Consider the following 16,577-nt stretch of genomic DNA (forward strand, 5'->3'; position numbering starts at 1 on the left):
CTGTTCTGCCTGAGAAAGTTAATTTAGAGGAAAGAACGTGATGTTACCTGTGGTGTAGCAACTACAGAAGCACTTGGGGAAGGTCACTCTCTAGTAAATCCTGTTCAACAGCACTAGATTTAAACTACTTTAAATGTATTACTGCTTATTAAAATGCTGCCTGTTGCTTTTCCTTTGTGAAGTGGGACTGTAAAAGCAAACAACTCCCTCATTTTCAGGCTCTGGCCTCTGCCCTGTTCTTCTTCTCGAAAGAAAACACCTCACACACGGCGTGCAAAGGGTGGTGCAAAAATAGTTTATTACGATATCGTTAACGTAAAGTTAGGTAATTATATTTACAAAGTAAAAATGATCAGCTACATCCAGAGGAGCCTAGCATGTCACACAGGGATCTGTAAGGAATAAATACTGTGAGGAGAAGGGATGTGCCTATCACAGCGAGCAGCCGATGGGGAATGGTGGCCCTTAAAAAAAGCACTGAAATAAAACTGGGAGTGGAAGGGAGAAGGGAAGGAGAGAGGAACTCACACACACTGAGAAACAGGAGCCTCCCACGCCCTTCCCCTTTGCAGAGGGAAAATACCCCGTGTGGGAGGCCAGAAGAGGCTGCAGCATCCCCAGCACTGCCCGGGCTCTGATGCCACTTTGCCGCTCAGCCACGTCACAGGTCAGAGGTGGAGGGCTGGCTGCTGCATCCCCTCATCACAGAAGTGACTCTTGCACCCTCCTTGCTCACAATTCCTTCGGGTCTTTTCCATGTACAAGTGGCAGACAGCGGGTTTAACCCAGAAGGAGTCCCTGCTGGTTACGGGTCATCTGTGGGGTAAAGCTGTGCTCTGAACCAAGGCAGAGCTGTTTTCCACTGGTTGTGAAGGCTGACCATTGGTACCTGAACAGCCTGCTCAGACACCTCCCACAGCCTTGCAGAGCTTCCTTCTGTCCCCCCAAAACCTCCATCCTTTCAAATGATTCTCTAAACTCTCAGGCCACCCAGAACTCCAGGTCCCGGGAGGGTGGACACGAGCCAAAGCCAGAGCATTCCTGCTTTCTACTTACCACAGTCTCTAGTATTTTACATGCTTTACTGTCTCTAGTTTAGAACAAACAGTGAGTGTTCCTGCCGTCCTGCACACAGGGTGAAGAAAGCACGAAGAAAACAATGGTAATTGCACCCATTATTTACAAGTTCACGGCCAGCTGGGTTAGCTCAGTTGGAACCAACTCATCTGGCTCATCAGGTTTCTCTCCCACACCCTTCTGTTCCTTCAGCAGCCTCACACGGAGGCCAGGCTCACGCTGTTCCCAGCCTGGTGCTCCCTGCTCCTGCAGCAGCACGTTGGATCCTCTTCTAAAAAGCGGTTTGTACTACAGGATCACGCTCAGCTCGGGAGTAACTAACGGTGTAACTACGCTGGAAGCTGCAGGCACTGCACGGCCACGCTGCTGTGGGACGTGGGGCTGTGCAGCAGGGGCCGTGGATCCCTTGGAAAACCCAAGGGGATCCCAAACGTGCTGTGCAAGGAATTACAGCGTTACAGGTGCCTCCCAAATCCGGGGGGGCTCGCTGTGCTCACCGTGACGGCCCCGGGGGACTGTGCGAGGAGAGCTGTGTCTCACCAAGGAGCTGCTGCCGCTCTCTGTAACAACAAGCAGCAGTTTGCACGCGCAGGGCGTGGATGCCACTTTCAAACACAAGATTACTGAGTCCTCTGAACGGGAAAAAAAAAAAATAACCCAAATTTATAGCAAAGTAGGTTACAAAGGGACTGTACACAATCTTTGGATAGGTAACTTCAAAACTAAAGGTGTAGATCAGCAGAAAAGGTTTGAAAATGTATTTATAACAGTCCTGAAACCCCAAAGAAATGGTTTTATCAGGGAAGACAGGGTGGGTTGGACATGTTGCTTCTTTTCCAACCTGCACATGGAACAAGATTTAAAAATCAAACCCACAACTCAGTCGCAAAAGAGAACCCTCTGCTAATTGCTGAGGACTAAATATTTACACTGCATACTTGGAATGCTGTACAGGTTTTAAATTACTTTTTTTTTTTTTTTTAAAAAGAGAAGAATAACAAAGTTCTTTTTCCCTAAAAAATGGAAAAAAATTACAGAGCAAAGGCAAGCTACAGCGAGCGTGTGTGTGTGCTTGAGTGTCCACAGCAAACTGAGTATCTGAACCAGGAAAAAAAATGCAAAGGTCTCATGGAAGTGCCATCAAGTCCAGTCAGTAAAAAAGTGACATGTTTTGCAGTGTGAGGTGGTGAAGCTTTTACTGCAGCCCAGCTCTGTGGTACAGAAAAAAAAAAAAAAAGGGACTTCTCTGGTTTGCAAGTCAGCACCAATTCTAAACAATTCTGGTTTTGAAGCAAATGAGCACAGTTTGCTTCTTATTTATTTATTTATTTATTTATTTTTAATATGTGGGCAAAGAAAAGGTGACATTTAAAGAAGGATTCAGTCTAGCTCAAGGGGAGATGGTGCAAATGGGAGGACAATTTTACTCAGGAAAAAAATAAGATGACTTGGAGCTGACGAGAAGATGCCTGTGCCTTCAGTGCACTTGACTTTTCCTAAACCCAAGTCAGTGCTATCAACAGTGTGGGGTGGTGCAAAACGCAGCAGCTTTGCCCACACACTTTCCTATTTTAATAACCACTGATTAATCCCAAAAGATGGATGAAGCCTGGAGCAGGAAGAAGAAAGAGGATAACTAAGGACCATAGCTATGAGTAATAAGCCTCCCAGCTGGCTTTTTTGCACGCCCCTCCCCACCCTATTTTCTAGCACTGCTCTCTGCAGTAAAATTACAGTTTGGGCTGTTTATTGGTGGTGCAGGTTCTCTCTCTGCTGACTAAGAGACCACCACCACCATGTTCATTAAAGACCCCCTGGCTTAGACAGAAATATTTTAAACCAACAAGTTCAGCAATGAGATGAATTAATTTGGCTTATTAAACACCACTGACAGTGGTGGCCGGTCCCGCCATCCCTGTGCACACACAATGTTCCCTGTGGTTGTTCTCCCTGTTCCCTGGGGTTGTTCTCCTGCCAGCCAACACTATTTATTTCAGCTATTTAGTGCCAGGGTGTTTTGTTTGTTTGCTTGTTTGTTTGTTTGTTTTCCCCAGCAAACCTGCCTGTTTTGCTTTTCTCAGCAATTTGAAGGTCCGGGCCAATATGGATTAAACAAAAGGAAACCTTTGAGCAGCTGATTGCCTGGAGCTGATCACAGAGAGTCTGGGTAATCCTTAATTCAAATCCTTTTACAGATGTTTCCGGGAGCCCCCCAAAAGAGGGAGGGGGGTGATGTGAGGACTGACATTTTCTGTACAATAAGGTAAAAAAAAATAGTGGAAAGAGAGAAGAAAAGTCCAGCTTCATTGCTGATGCTGCTGGATCCCTGGCAGTGCCTCACCAGAGAGATGCAGTGCAGTGCCTTGGGTGAAGAACTTACAAAAGTGGCCCAAAAGTTTCTATAATCCCTTGCTTAGCCCAGGGACATGACTACAGGAAAGGAGCAAGAGCTGTACAAGTGTTCCTGGGCTGTTTCTCTCCCCACTAACCAGTAGTAATATTTTTCTATGTGTATAAATAAGAATATCCCCCACCAGCCTCTCTTCACAGGGCAATTTAGGGCTGGAGCACCACGCAGAAAGGGCAGCTCTGGACCCTCCCTGTCTTCAGCACAGAGCTTTGCCAACACATTGCAGTGTCTTGCTGCCCATCCTCACCCCTTTCTTTAAAATAAAAAATCATATTAATGTATTTACAGATGCTGAGTCAAAAGCTGGGGATGATCTGCTCCACGTGTGCCCTCCACTTGCCCAGCCGGTCTCTCTGTTAAGAAATAAGCCTGGAAGCAGAATCTTTCTGGCAAAGAAATCCAGTGCTCTTACTAGGCTCAATACCCAGTCCTGGGCAGGACAATAAGCTGCAAGAGAGTATTTTTTGGTATGAGCAAGTGTACAGCAGAAAAATTCTCTCCATGGGGAGCCCTCACGATGCTCAGCAACACAATCCTGTACCAGAAAGGGTCCGTCCTGTGTCCCCCACGCCACCAACGAGCCAATGCAGAAATAGCAAGGGCCAGTCCTCCTCACACCTAAAATTAGGGCTCCTGAGCCAAGGAAGCATCCAAAGGAAAAGCAGGATTTGCTGGGGGATGTAAGAAGAGCCAAGGTCCACGTGGCAAGAAGGAAACCAGCACGTTCTGCTCAGTTGGCTAAACAGGATGAAGTTCCACTATAAGTTTTAAGAGAAGAGGAGGAAGAGGAGGAAGCTGCTCTCCCAGAGGCAGTGACATCTTGTGAGGGAAGAGCAATGACAATGACAAGGCCTACATGCCATTCCACATCCACGCTGCATCCCACAACCTCTGCCGGAACATCACAGCTCACCACGGACCCAGAGCAGCCAGGGATGAAGTGTAAAGGTTATCCCTGCTGAGAGCTGGACAGATGACACTGGATGTGACCAAGCCCCTCTCCAGGGCATCTTTCCTACCCTGCTCCCACCTCCAGCACTTCCATGCACACTGAAGCACGCAGAGCATCGCAGCAGGAGAGCGTCCCTGTACGTGCTCTGCCCGCTGACAGTGCTGACATCTTGTCTGGGGACAAGTGGCGCTCCTGTGGGCAGGACCCGAGCGCTGCCACGAGTGCCCTGGGAGGTTCCAAGCCGAGCACTTGGCCATGGCAAGGCCACACAAGCTGGACGAGAGCCTGACTCCCACCACGTCCCGATGACACCGTCTCCTGCAGAGGGTCTGGTGGCTGAAATGGAGATGCTGCTCTGAGTGGGAGGATGAGGGTGACTCTCGTGGTGCAGCCTGGCAGGACTGGAGATGTCTGTCCCCAGCCCCGTGGTGCCGAGAGCTGAGCTTGCACGGCCTGGTGGACCCAAAACCAGCAGGGAAGGAGACAGAGCTGCCTCAACCACGTGATGAGGGCCCTAAGGACAAGAGGAATCTTTGCTCCTGGTGAGGGCCAGGATGTACCTTTAACATCCCTTTAACTTGGCATCTGAACAGGGCTGGGAAACCAACGCGCTGGAGAGCTCCATCAGCCCTGGAGAGTGGCGAGGCAGGACCTGGGGGCTTTCCAGGTGGCATCTTGAAATTTAGCCTGGGATGGAGCCCCCACACCTGGGCAGCTGCTACAAAACAGAACAGGCTTCTCCTAGGAAGCCTCTGCTCAGCTGGCTGCAACCATCTAGTGCTACCAGCTCCTCAGCTCACTTTTGGTTTGTATCTATTTACCAGCCTCACAGTGCTAAACTGTGTATTTTAAATACGAAAGCTACTAGGACTGAGAAGGTCTGAAGCACATACTGGTTTTGAGACTTTTATTTCAGGAAAAGATTAAAGAATTAAAATAGGAGCTGCCCTGCTGACAAGAAGAGTTGAATTCAAGAAGCTGATAAAAAAGGAGCATTATACGCATTGAGCACTGTGCATTTTCAGTCAATATTGGCTCTACTTTCTACTCTACTCTCCTTTGACTAGGAAAAGGGAGTTTCACATGCGCACAGACCCTGGGATACACGGGACTCAATGAGAGGAAGGGAGTAACAGCAAAAAAAAAAGAGAGTAGTGCTGGGCTTGATCTAACAGAGGCAAGAAAGTGATCTTAGAGCTCAGCCCCTGGAACACCAACTCCAACCACCAGCGAGACGGGAGCAAAGACGCGCCGACGGGGCAGACTTGGTGCGCTTCAGTAGCTGCAGCTCCCTATCCAAAAACCACCTGGGCAGCCACCAAAGCTCGCCAGGCTTCGGTGGCACCTACATTCAGGATACGGCACAGTCACGGGGCAGGAGAATCAATCACTTCTTGTATCCTTCTCCAGCGGGATGTCAGTGTGGTACCTCCAGGCTGCGCGCGCCGGCGCGGGCTCGCGCTCCCCGACGGCTTCCCCCGGGCTTTTCCCCCCTTGCAGGTGCAAGTAATGCAGTCGAGATCAACGATTAGATCAGGCTCCTGGCGTGCTCTGAGCACTGGGTCTCTAGACAGCAGTAAGAGCTCGGTCTGGCCGACACCACCCAGGCCCTGCTTGCGCCCCAGAGCGGCCGGTACGACAGAGCTATAGCTTATTAACAGGCTACTGAGCCTTAATACTGACACTTAGTGTAATGGTTTACAGTAAAGAAAGGATTCTCCTACAAAGCGCCGAAGAGAGGGGCGGGGGGGGAAAACCCCATTCCAATCCCTTCCTCTCTCAATATCTCTCTCTCTCTCTCTCTCAGAGTCTCTGGAGCATCTCACAAGCAGGGAAAGGAGCCGGGGAGGTGAGGGGGCGGCGGGAAGGGGGGGCACCACCGCGGCGCCGGGTCCCGTCGGGAGCCTCAAAACGAACGACAGCGAGGAACAGTCGTAAGGAACGAGAGACAATCGGTGCTGGTGCTGTGCTGCCTCAAGCTGGGAGGTGCGCGTGGTCAAGCGGAGCGGGGAGAACTAGTCTTTCTTCAAGTCCCTGGATTCAAAAAGCTTCAGGCGTTCTTGCACAGTCAGGCCTTCCTTCAGACTCTGGGAGAGAGAAAAGACAAGAGAGCGTGGGACGTGGGCGGCGCAGGGAGAGGGGGCGATGCTCAGGCAGAGGAGACGGAGGCAGCGCAGGGATGGGCTCCGTGGCGGAGAGATTAGTGGGACATGCTGAGAGAAAACACACGGTTATGGAGGGCGGTTACTGGTGCCTAGAGAGAGGGTGAGATTGCAACGAAACCAGGCGACGGACCAGAAGCGCAATGAGAGGCACACACCATGCTGCAAGCGGGATTAGCTGGCTGGGAAATGACCCCCTGGGCCCCCCAAGCTGCAGTGCTGGATGGGGCAATTCCAGCAGAGTCCTGGCACCGTGGGAACCTTGGGTGCAGCTTGGGTTTGGTTCACTGAAGCCCCAGGATGGTGAACAGGACCTGCACACTGGTCCTTCCCTCCCTCCCGCACAATTGTGGCACCAACGGGGACGGTCCTGGCTCTGGTCAATGCAGGATTTGCTCAAGGAGCCCTGGAAACTGGTGTGTGCTGCCAGCGGCCATCCCAAGCCCTCTCTAATCTCAGCCTGGGGTTACCCCAAGCCAAAACTGCCTTGACTGCCCAGGGTTAGACAGACAACTCCTAAATTCTGTTCAGGTCAAGCAGGGTCTGATGGCTGATCCAATTCAGGTACAGCATCCAGATTTCAAGGCACAACGCTCAGCTGACCATCACATAGGCAAGCCCTCCTAGCCCTCGGCATTTGGGACAGTGAAATCCCTCCCCTACATGTGAGGACACAGGAGAACAGCAATGAGAGGGGCAGAAACCCAGAAACAACATCAGCTTTAAGCTGAAATGAGCCTGAGGGGATACACAAGACTAACAACAGCCTCTCTCCTTCCTCCAGACTCAAACCTGTGGCACGAGAGATTCAGGGGAGCAAAGCCTTGGGAAGTGAGCTGTCCCTGCTTGCTGTGGATGAGCTGGCACAGCCATCCCCCCCTAAAAACAACCCCCAGAGCCAGGGTTCTGCCCCTCTATGCCCTGCTGCCGGGACAGGCAGCTGCCTGCTCCCACCCCGTAGAGCTGCCTGCCAGCCTGTTCCTTGGAACTCGCAAGGAATTCACTCTGCAGCTGGAACATCATCTGCTTTACAGACTAAGACTTGGCACCTTCACAGGCACAGACTGGAGGGATGGAACTCACCTCCTACAAGGAAAGGCTGAGGGAATGGGGATCGTTCAGCCTGGAGAAAAGGAGGCTCCAGGGAGACCTTAGAGCCCTCTCCAGTGCTTAAAGGGGCTCCAGGAGAGCTGGAGAGGGACAGGGGACAAGGGCATGGAGTGACAGGACAAGGGGGAATGGCTTCCCACTGCCAGAGGGCAGGGTTAGATGGAATATTGGGAAGAAATCCTTCCCTATGAGGGTGGTGAGGCCCTGGCACAGGTTGCCCAGAGAAGCTGTGGCTGCTCCATCCCTGGAAGTGTCCAAGGCCAGGTTGGACAGGGCTTGGAGCAACCTGGTCTCGTGGAAGGTGTCCCTGCCCACTGCAGGGCATTAGAACTGGATGATTTTTAAGATCCCCTCCAACCCAAACCATTCTAGGACTTTACGATCCTACTAGCAGGCAGCCATCTATCCTTTTCCTTTCCCTTCCCTGACTGTGGTGCCAGAGGACTGTTCAATCACAGCAGCAGGTTAGACTTTTTGGATTTATTTTTTTTTTCCCCCCATGTGTTTATCAAGGCAGGACTCCATGATAAACTTGCCCCAAGGCTGTGCAGATTCCCATGGTTACTGTATTTCTGGAAATGTTTTTCCTCCCACAGACCCACAAACACAGAACGGCTTTGCCAGGCAGCACGGAAATGAAAGCACTGAGTTGGATTGAATTTCCAAATGCTCTGCGCTTTCCTTCCAATGGGCAGCAGAGTCTCCTGGGATGTGAGTCTCTGAGCACACACTTCCTAAGGGAAGTTTACTTTGGGCCTCTTTAAATGGGAGCAGCCCGTGCATTCCAGTTGGTGCATCTGATTTCTCACTGGATGGAAGGAGGGGCACCAGGAATCATTGGACCGTTCTGCCTGATGGTACAAATTCCAGCAAATTCAGCCCCCAGGCAGTCTCACAACCCATTTGAGTTGCTGATGAGGGCAGCCTGATGAAGTGAGACTAATGTGGGATGATATCTGTGATAAAGGGATCCTCCATCACGCTTCCTGGGGCTCTCCAGCCACCCCTCTGTCACTGTGCTGGGAGCTCCCCTCTCCTCTAAACTGCCTCTGCAGGTGCTCCAACCTCAGTCTTTGCCATAGGCCAGTAAATTTAACTACTGCTCCAGTTAATGGAGATATCTGGCTCACTGGGTCAGCCTCTTTTCTCATCAGCTCCCTCCTTTGTTGCTGGATGAGCCACTGTGTGGGATGCAGGCACAGTGCCAAGGGATGGAGAGCAGCTGGGTGGACACTGGGGGCTGGAGGAAGACTGGAGGACAGGAGGAGGAGGTTACTGGGCAAGGAAGACTCTTGCTCAGGCACAGATCAACCTGAAGATGCAGCAGTTATGGGCAAAGGAAATTTAGGGCAGCCCAGGCCATCTCCCTCTGCAGCTGAGACGGGGGCCACCATTTTCCGTGCTCCGGCCTCTTGTGGGAAATGCACTTACAGGCATCCCTGACCATTCCTCCACCTGGCTAACAGCAAGTTGGGTATTTTCCTGCGAGACCTGGATGGTGCTGGAGTTTAGTCTGAGGCATGCAGAGTCATTCAGGCATGCACACTCAGTGTCCCACGCTCCCAACACAGCAAACAGGAAAACGTGCCCCACCATGCCCAAATCCTCTCCGTGTCAGTGAGCTGTGTTGGAGAGGGCGGGAGAAGCAGGAAGATGAGAGAGCTGTATTCCCCTGGGAAGAGCCAGAGAGACTGTGCTTCATACAGATCTTGGGTGCACTGACTTCTCCCCTCCCTTTCCCCCCGCTCCCCCAGGAAAAGAAATTAGCCGTAAATGAACGGGTCAGTCATCAAGAGAAGAAGGGCTCTGGTTTGCCGTGGAGGTGTGAGCAGGGCATGCAAAAGTTGGGCCGCTCCCGTGGGCAGCTGCGTCGCTGGGCGGGTGCCGGTTTGTTTACCTACGTGGCAGGGAACCTGGACTCGGGTTCATTTCAGTTATCCCATGAGACCTGCTCAATAACGGACTGTTGAAGGAAAAAGCAAAATAAAGAAAAAAAAAAAACAAAAACAAAAAAGAGGCTCATAAATCCCAAGTGCATTGGCGCTGGCGCAGCCCCAGCCCCCGCCCCGCAGCGGCAGCACCCAGGCACAGCCCGTGCTTGCTCTCCTCTCCTCCTTTCCCACCAAGCAGCACACACGGGGACCACAGAAAAAGTGATCTGAGTTGAAGTGGTGAAGGGAAACCCGACATCAGACTGGCCCAGCAGGTCTGGGCTGCCCCAAAACGCAGAGAGGGTTCTCTGTGTTCACTGGGTGCAGCGCAGACACCTCGAGCTGAGGAGCTGCCGCTCGCAGAGCTCTGGGAGTGATTGTTTCCCCACATGGGCACCGAGTTTGAAGCCTTTTGCCTCTCCTGCGAGAGCCCAACCACTTCAAACATCAGCACAAGACACCAGGTGAGAGGCAAAGCAGGTTTGCTCACGCTGATCTTCCTCCCAACAGACTTATGTTTAATGCTGACTCCCGATCAGCGTTATTTGCCCTGTTTTATCCCTGTGGTCCCACATGATGGAACTGGCTGCCAAGGAGAGCTTGGCACAGCATCACTGGGCTTTGGGACCGACAGCAAGCACAGAAGGGCCACAGAAGCACAGGGCCATCTGCACCACGGTAACACACAAGCAGAAAGTGTGTGTTAAATATGCCCAGGACCAAGGCATCGTTGCTACACAGAAAGATCAAAAATCTTGCAGGGATGAACACTAAAACCTCTAATGATGTGCACATTTCCACCTCAATTTCAACTGAAAACAGGGAGAAAATACTGGGATAGTCCTCCTGTGAAAGACCAAAGAACAGGGTGAACTTCATCCTTTTTTCCAAGCAGGGAGCAGCTTCACACCTCCAGCTCAGCAGGGTCAGGAGTGGGGGATCAGGCCCTGCCTGGCTGCACAGGCAGCCCTTTTGCGGTCAAAAACCATCCAGGCCAGCTCTAGTGACTGGGAAATTCTCAGTTTTCTTACCCTACTAATTTCTTCCCACCTGGGCCCCCCACTGGAGAGTAATGTGGGCACTCCCCATTCCCATCCCACTGGGCAGGAGATCTGAGCTCACCTTTGACCTGATATTCCTTAGTTGCCGGCTAACACTGGATCTGTCTTTCTTCAAGAAATCAGGGTTGCTTTTTGATTTCATAATATCTGGGAAGAAGCAAAAGAAGTGGGGTTAGCCTGGTGCCCACTGCATTCCTGCAAGGACAGGGCTGGGGCTCCTCTGCCCTCCCAGCCCGGACAAGTGTCCTGATGAGCTCGGCTCAAGCAGTGCTGCCCTAACGGCAGAGGGAGCTTTCTGAGGGTCTCTGCCCCCCCTGCATCACGAGGTTTTCCTGATGCAAAATGCCAGAAGGCCTTCAAAGCCCATCAGCTTGCCATCTGTGGGCTGGAAGGCCAAGTCCTACGCTCAGGCCCGTTACTGCAGGATGCACGTGTTAGCTCGGGACACCCAGGACTACTTAAGAGCTGCCGGAGGAGGACTGACCATATCCCGATACAGTGGTGTTCACAGGGGATTTCTCTCCCTGAGCTTCTGTGGCTGCTTTCAGCTGCTCTTTCAACCTGCTGATATCACAGTCTGCCTTGGCCTTCACGATGCTCAGCTCCGTGTAGATGTCTTTGTACTTGTCGCTGGCGTATTTCTTATCCTGGCAAGGGAACAAGAACAACCCGATGGAGCCAGACAGACAGCTGGAGCCGAGGGGTTTGTGGATGCACTGAAGAGGAGCTTGGCAAATGCCAACGGAAGAAGAGCCGGCAGCAGGAGAAATGCTTGGCTGGGGCAACACACACCCTCGAAGCTGCTTCCAACAGCGATACGGGACTAGGGGGTTTGAGGCAGGCGGAGAGCTGCGAGCCAACACAGCACACAGTGCTGCCCGTGCATGCAGCCCCTCAGCTACGGGACTGTTTGTGGCTTTTGATTTTAGCCAAGACACAGAATTCAAGCAGAATTCCCAGAAATGGCCTTGGCTTGTCCAGAACAAACCAGATCCACTGCTGCGAGGCTGGGCAGATCCCTGAGGCTGATTATTTTTGCCATTTAAATCTGATTTGATGTGACAGAAAATGGGGAAATCACACTAAAGGGGATGCTTTCCCACACTGTCTCCTTTGTGGGGCAAGTCCTAAATTGATACAGTCACAGTGGAGTGCTCTACTGATGACAGCAAAATGGGTATTGAATTCCATTCGGGGGGAAAATTAAATACTGTTTCAAATCTGGGTGTAAGTGGACTGAAATCTAAGCGCAAACACACACATGGAGAAGCAGAGCATGGTAGGAGGATTTGCAGAACCATCCCTGGCATTACCCTCAGTGCTGTCTGCAGCTCGTCTTTGAGGGAGCTGATCTCCTGCTTCAGGTACTGGATTTCAGACTCCTTGACCCGCAGCAGGACCTGAGGGAAACAAACCCAGCATGTTTTCCACCCAAGCAAAAGCAGTTCGATCCCGAGATGCTCGCCCGCTGTGCCCGGTGACATCTGAGCCAGGGCTGGAGGTTCAGCCCCACAAAGCCTCTGGTTCACCCTTCTTCTGGTGCAAGAAAATTCCTCCTGAATCTCCTGGGGACTTGGCCAAGCTTGCACCACTGATGTGCTCCCTGCACAGCCCTCAATTTGTCCCCACTGCTCTGCATGGACTGGACCCCGGGGACAAGCAGAGATTGGAGAAGGAAGGGCGAGTGTCTGACTTAAGACAGTGACATGGGATGGCTCCCAGGGGCCACAGCACATGTGCCCACCCATGTGCCCCTCGGCACGGCCACAGCAGAGCTCACCTCCAGCTCGTAGGCGTCCTTGCCCTGCGTGAGAGGCGACCCAGCAGCCTCTCCCCCACCCTCCCCCATCAGCAGGCTCCTCAGCTGTGTGATCTCTTCAGCCAGGCGATTGTTCAGCTCCTGGGAAGAGAAGGAGAGCCGCTGTGGGAAGGGGGAGCAGGGCCACTACTCAGAGCAGAGCCCAACATCACCCATGCCGGCTGCCCCGGGCATGGCGGGGACCCTCACCTGGTTGTGGGCGTTGAGCTCCTGGTTCTCCCGCTGGCACTGGCGGAGGGCCTGCCTCTCAGCCTCCAGCGCCTGCGCCAGGTGGGCATTCTCCAAACACTTCTGTGAATACTGCTCCGAAAGCACCTCCAGCTCCCGCTGCACCGACTGCAGCTCCTCCCTGCGGAACACACGCCGGGCAGTGTCCTCTCCACACACAAACCCTCCCATGCCCACCCTTCCTTCAGCATCCCGGGACAACCCAACAGGGATCTGAGCACTGAGGATGAGGATTGCATACTCCCTTTGGGAAAAAACTCAAGCCTGGAGTGAGTCACCCCTTCCCTGTCCTGGCTGGGAGGACAGCGCTGACACGAAAAGCTCAGCACTTCCTCCTCGCCTGTTAGACCTGGTTGAACGACCCTCCCGCTGCAGCTGCGTGAAAAGCAGCACCGTGGCTGCACATCTGCTACTTCTGGTGACCACAAGGCAGCTGAATTTGGGTAATGTGGGAACACTGACCTGGAGACTGAAAGATTATGGGCAAACCAGGTGGGTGCAGCTGGGTTGGGAAGGGAAGGGGTCCCTGCAACGGCAGGTCTGCCCCAACTCATTGCCAAAATCAAAGGGGTGAGAAGAGTCTCCCACACACATAATCTCCCCACAAGAGGCTGAGGATGATGATGGTCTTACAGGTATTGCCTTCGGAGGGCCTCGATGTCAGCGTTGACGCTGCTGATCTGGGAGCGCTGGGACTTCTCCAGCTCCCGCTCCAGCTCCTCCCGGTGTGCGTTCTTCATGGCTTCAATGGCTGCGTGGGACAGCACAGGGTCAGCACCCAGCACCCTCCACCCAAGGGAAGGTTTTTTGAGGTTTTATTTGTTTTTTGAAGGAACAAACACCTGAATGATCCCAGCAAACCTCCCACTGCATCACAGCCCCTTCAGTCAGCGTTCAGAGTTCTGCTAATCCCGGTTTTTCACCGAGTCCAAATGACTGTCCAATTCACACATTGTTCCCTGGACTGTGGGACTCCTAATGCAGAGACTCTGAGCTCCCAGTGTTTTAACATTCCCTGGGGCACTAAAGAATTAATTCAGTGTGGAATTGTCAATAAATTAACCACAGGAATGACTAATGCCTTTCTGAGTTGGAATGGAAAACAGATTAGACCACGCAACAGCCAAGGAGAGGGGCACCAAACCTTGATAAGGACCAGGAGATGGGCCTCCATCCGAAACATCTCTCCCACCAGCCCTTTCCCATCTCCCTTTGCTCCCCACCCAGCCCTCATCTCATCTCTGCTCTGCTCCTCCATAGAGCAAACATCATCCCTGTGTCTCCATCAACACAGAGCTGCCACAGGGCACCCTCTGACACGTCCCCATACCTGAAATGGTGGCAGCTGTCTCCTCTGCCAGCAGGCGATCCTTCTCCTCCCGCAGCTTCTCCAGCTCCCGCTGGTGCTGCCGCTGCAGGTCCTCAATCTTCTTCTGGTGTGTCTCCTCCATGGCTGCAAAGCCCCTTTCACATGTTGCCTGCAAAGGGACGAGGGGAAGGGGTTGGCCCAGGAGCGCAGGGCCGGTGTCACAGCAGTGGGGAGCCCACCAGGAGCCACACGCCAGCAGGTAGGTCAGCTCCCAAGGTCCATCATGGATCTTCCCCTTCCTCAGCCACGGAGGAGAATGAACCTTGCAAGGTCAGGGCTTATTGCTGCAGTTGCTTGACCCCTGAGAGCCCCAGTGAAAGGGGAGCACAGGGTAGGTCTGGGGGCAGACACAGTTGGGGAATGCAAATATATGCCAAAAGAAAACCAACCAAAAAAAAGCCTTCTGCGCCCCTTCTGCTCTCTTTTCAATGCCTGGTTTTATGTGGCCACCTCTGGGTGGAAGCAGATGACATGTGACAGGAGTAGGACCTTATTTCCCAAACCAGCATTGCCGCAAACATTGCAGGGGCAATTACCTGCTATTTGAATTACTGGGAGTGAATTCTGGCCAGGACACAGGAGCAGCAATCAGGGGCAAGATCCTGAATTCCAGCCTGGCCCTTCTGCCCCCGGCACAGACCTCGCTCCTACCTGGACAGCAGAAAAATGCAAAAGCCTGTTCCCAGCTCAGCTGTCAGCCCAAGCACATCGGGATCCCGGATGGACACACGGCTGCAGGACAGAGGCAGGACCAGCAAAGCCACAGGCAGGCCCAAGCCACGAGCGGAGAAGGGGCACACACTGGGGACAAGGTGCTGAGCCCCATCAGACAGCTTGGGACAAACCTGATACCAGGCACTGCACCAGGCTTTTCTCCTTCTTCATGTCAGAGGCTGGCTTTATTCCCTGATTTTAATGGATTCCTTCTTGATTAGCACTACTGTTTTCCAGGGGAAGGGAGAACTGTCACCTGGGGACCCCATGGGAAATTTAAAGGGGACAAATTCACTCCCCCAGTAACAAAAATGCTCAGGACAGTCCAACACCACTGACCCTCACTATTATCAGCATCCCTTCACTGTCAAATGCTCTATAACCTCTGCCATCCTCATTCCAGATTTTCAGCTCAAGGGGTTTTTTCCCTCCCCTTTAAGTTTTAATCCCAAGGCAGTCTTCACTTTCTCAGCCTTGTGTGTGTGTTTTTTTCAACTCCTAACTCAGTGCCAGAACCTGCCTGGACTTGGCTGACTGGAGCGGCACAGAGTAGCCCTGCAGGATTCTTCATTACACCCAGAATCATGGAATATGCTGAGCTGGAAGGGATCCACAAGAATCATGGAATCCAACTCCTGAAACACCTCTAATACTGGAGGAAAAAGGTGAACACTCCTCTATAGGTCTGGCTCCATGTATTGTAAATGCACTGTTATAAATCCAGGAGACTTGAACACGTACAAACCAGTATCTCATAGAATCATAACTGGGAAGTGAGTTGGAAGGAACCTTAAAGCTCATCTGGTTCCAACCCCCTGCCATGGGCAGGGACACCTTCCACTATCCCAGGTTGCTCCAAGCCTTGTCCAACCTGGCCTTGGACACTTCCAGGGATGGGGCAGCCACAGCTTCTCTGGGCAACCTGTGCCAGGGCCTGCCCACCCTTCCAGGGAGGAATTTCTTCCTAATATCCCACCTAACTCTGCCCTCTGTCAGTGGGAAGCCATTCTTCCTTGTCCTGTCACTCCATGCCCTTGTCCAAAGTCCCTCCCAGCTCTCCTGGAGTCACTTAAGGGTCTCTGAGGTCTCCCTGGAGCCTTCTCTTCTCCAGTTTTAAGAGTTACTCTCTTTAGTAACTCTTAGTAACTCTTAGTTACTCTCTTTAGTACTCTTAGAGTAAAGGGTACTCTCTTTACTCTGCTACATTCTCCATCAGGTTCTGAAGAGAAGAATCAAGCACACTTAAGCCATTCTGGACACAATTGGGCAGGTTTGTAACCACCTGGTTAACTTTCTGGCCACAAGAGGTTTCTAACCCAGAGTTGCTGCTTCCATCCCACCAGACAAACTGCCAATTTTGGAAGAGCAAAGTCAGGAACACACAGGTGGGAGGTCACGTTCATTGCTCGCTGTTACTTTCCACCCTCCACCTTGGCTCTGGGTTTTTTGCTTCTTCCAAACCAAGAACATCCCCAAACACAAGTGAGCCTGCTTGGTGCCTGGCTCGCAGGATGGGCGTTACCCATCTGTCCCTCTGACCTTAACTGGGGGATCAAGAAGGGGTTTTCCTTCCTAAGGGTTAAGAGGGAGGAGAGAGCATTCAGTGACCACCACCACCTCCTCACTCCAATGGGATGCAGCAGAACTACTGCTCTTCCCAGGCTAAAACCAGCTGCAGCTGAGCCATCGAAATGTGTGCTGGATCTCGTGTCTGGAAGCAAGTTCTCCCACATTTTTGCTGACT

General features: G+C 52.3%; 1 protein-coding gene across 9 annotated transcripts in view; it reads right to left on the reverse strand.

The window, feature by feature from the left end:
• Positions 1-281: 281 nt before the first annotated feature.
• MPRIP (myosin phosphatase Rho interacting protein) overlaps positions 282-16,577 on the reverse strand; it is a 78,355-nt gene continuing 62,059 nt past the window's right edge. For 5 of the 9 annotated variants that reach the window (XM_027900313.1, XM_027900311.1, XM_027900308.1 and 2 more), the window contains 8 exons: positions 14,081-14,228; positions 13,384-13,501; positions 12,712-12,871; positions 12,484-12,603; positions 12,017-12,103; positions 11,188-11,350; positions 10,765-10,850; positions 282-6,526 (listed from right to left, as the gene is read on the reverse strand). In XM_027900313.1, the coding sequence (XP_027756114.1) occupies positions 6,455-6,526; positions 10,765-10,850; positions 11,188-11,350; positions 12,017-12,103; positions 12,484-12,603; positions 12,712-12,871; positions 13,384-13,501; positions 14,081-14,228 (954 nt within the window). In that variant the 3' untranslated portion in view covers positions 282-6,454. Of the gene's footprint in view, positions 6,527-9,608; positions 9,675-10,764; positions 10,851-11,187; positions 11,351-12,016; positions 12,104-12,483; positions 12,604-12,711; positions 12,872-13,383; positions 13,502-14,080; positions 14,229-16,577 lie in introns of all 9 variants that reach the window. The other 4 variants (XM_027900309.1, XM_027900314.1, XM_027900316.1 and 1 more) reach the window with 2 other exon arrangements.

The sequence above is a fragment of the Empidonax traillii genome, unplaced genomic scaffold (genome assembly GCF_003031625.1).
Source record: "Empidonax traillii isolate 1590-97213 ecotype Southwest subspecies unplaced genomic scaffold, ASM303162v1 scaffold717:size860381, whole genome shotgun sequence".
NCBI lineage: Eukaryota > Metazoa > Chordata > Aves > Passeriformes > Tyrannidae > Empidonax > Empidonax traillii.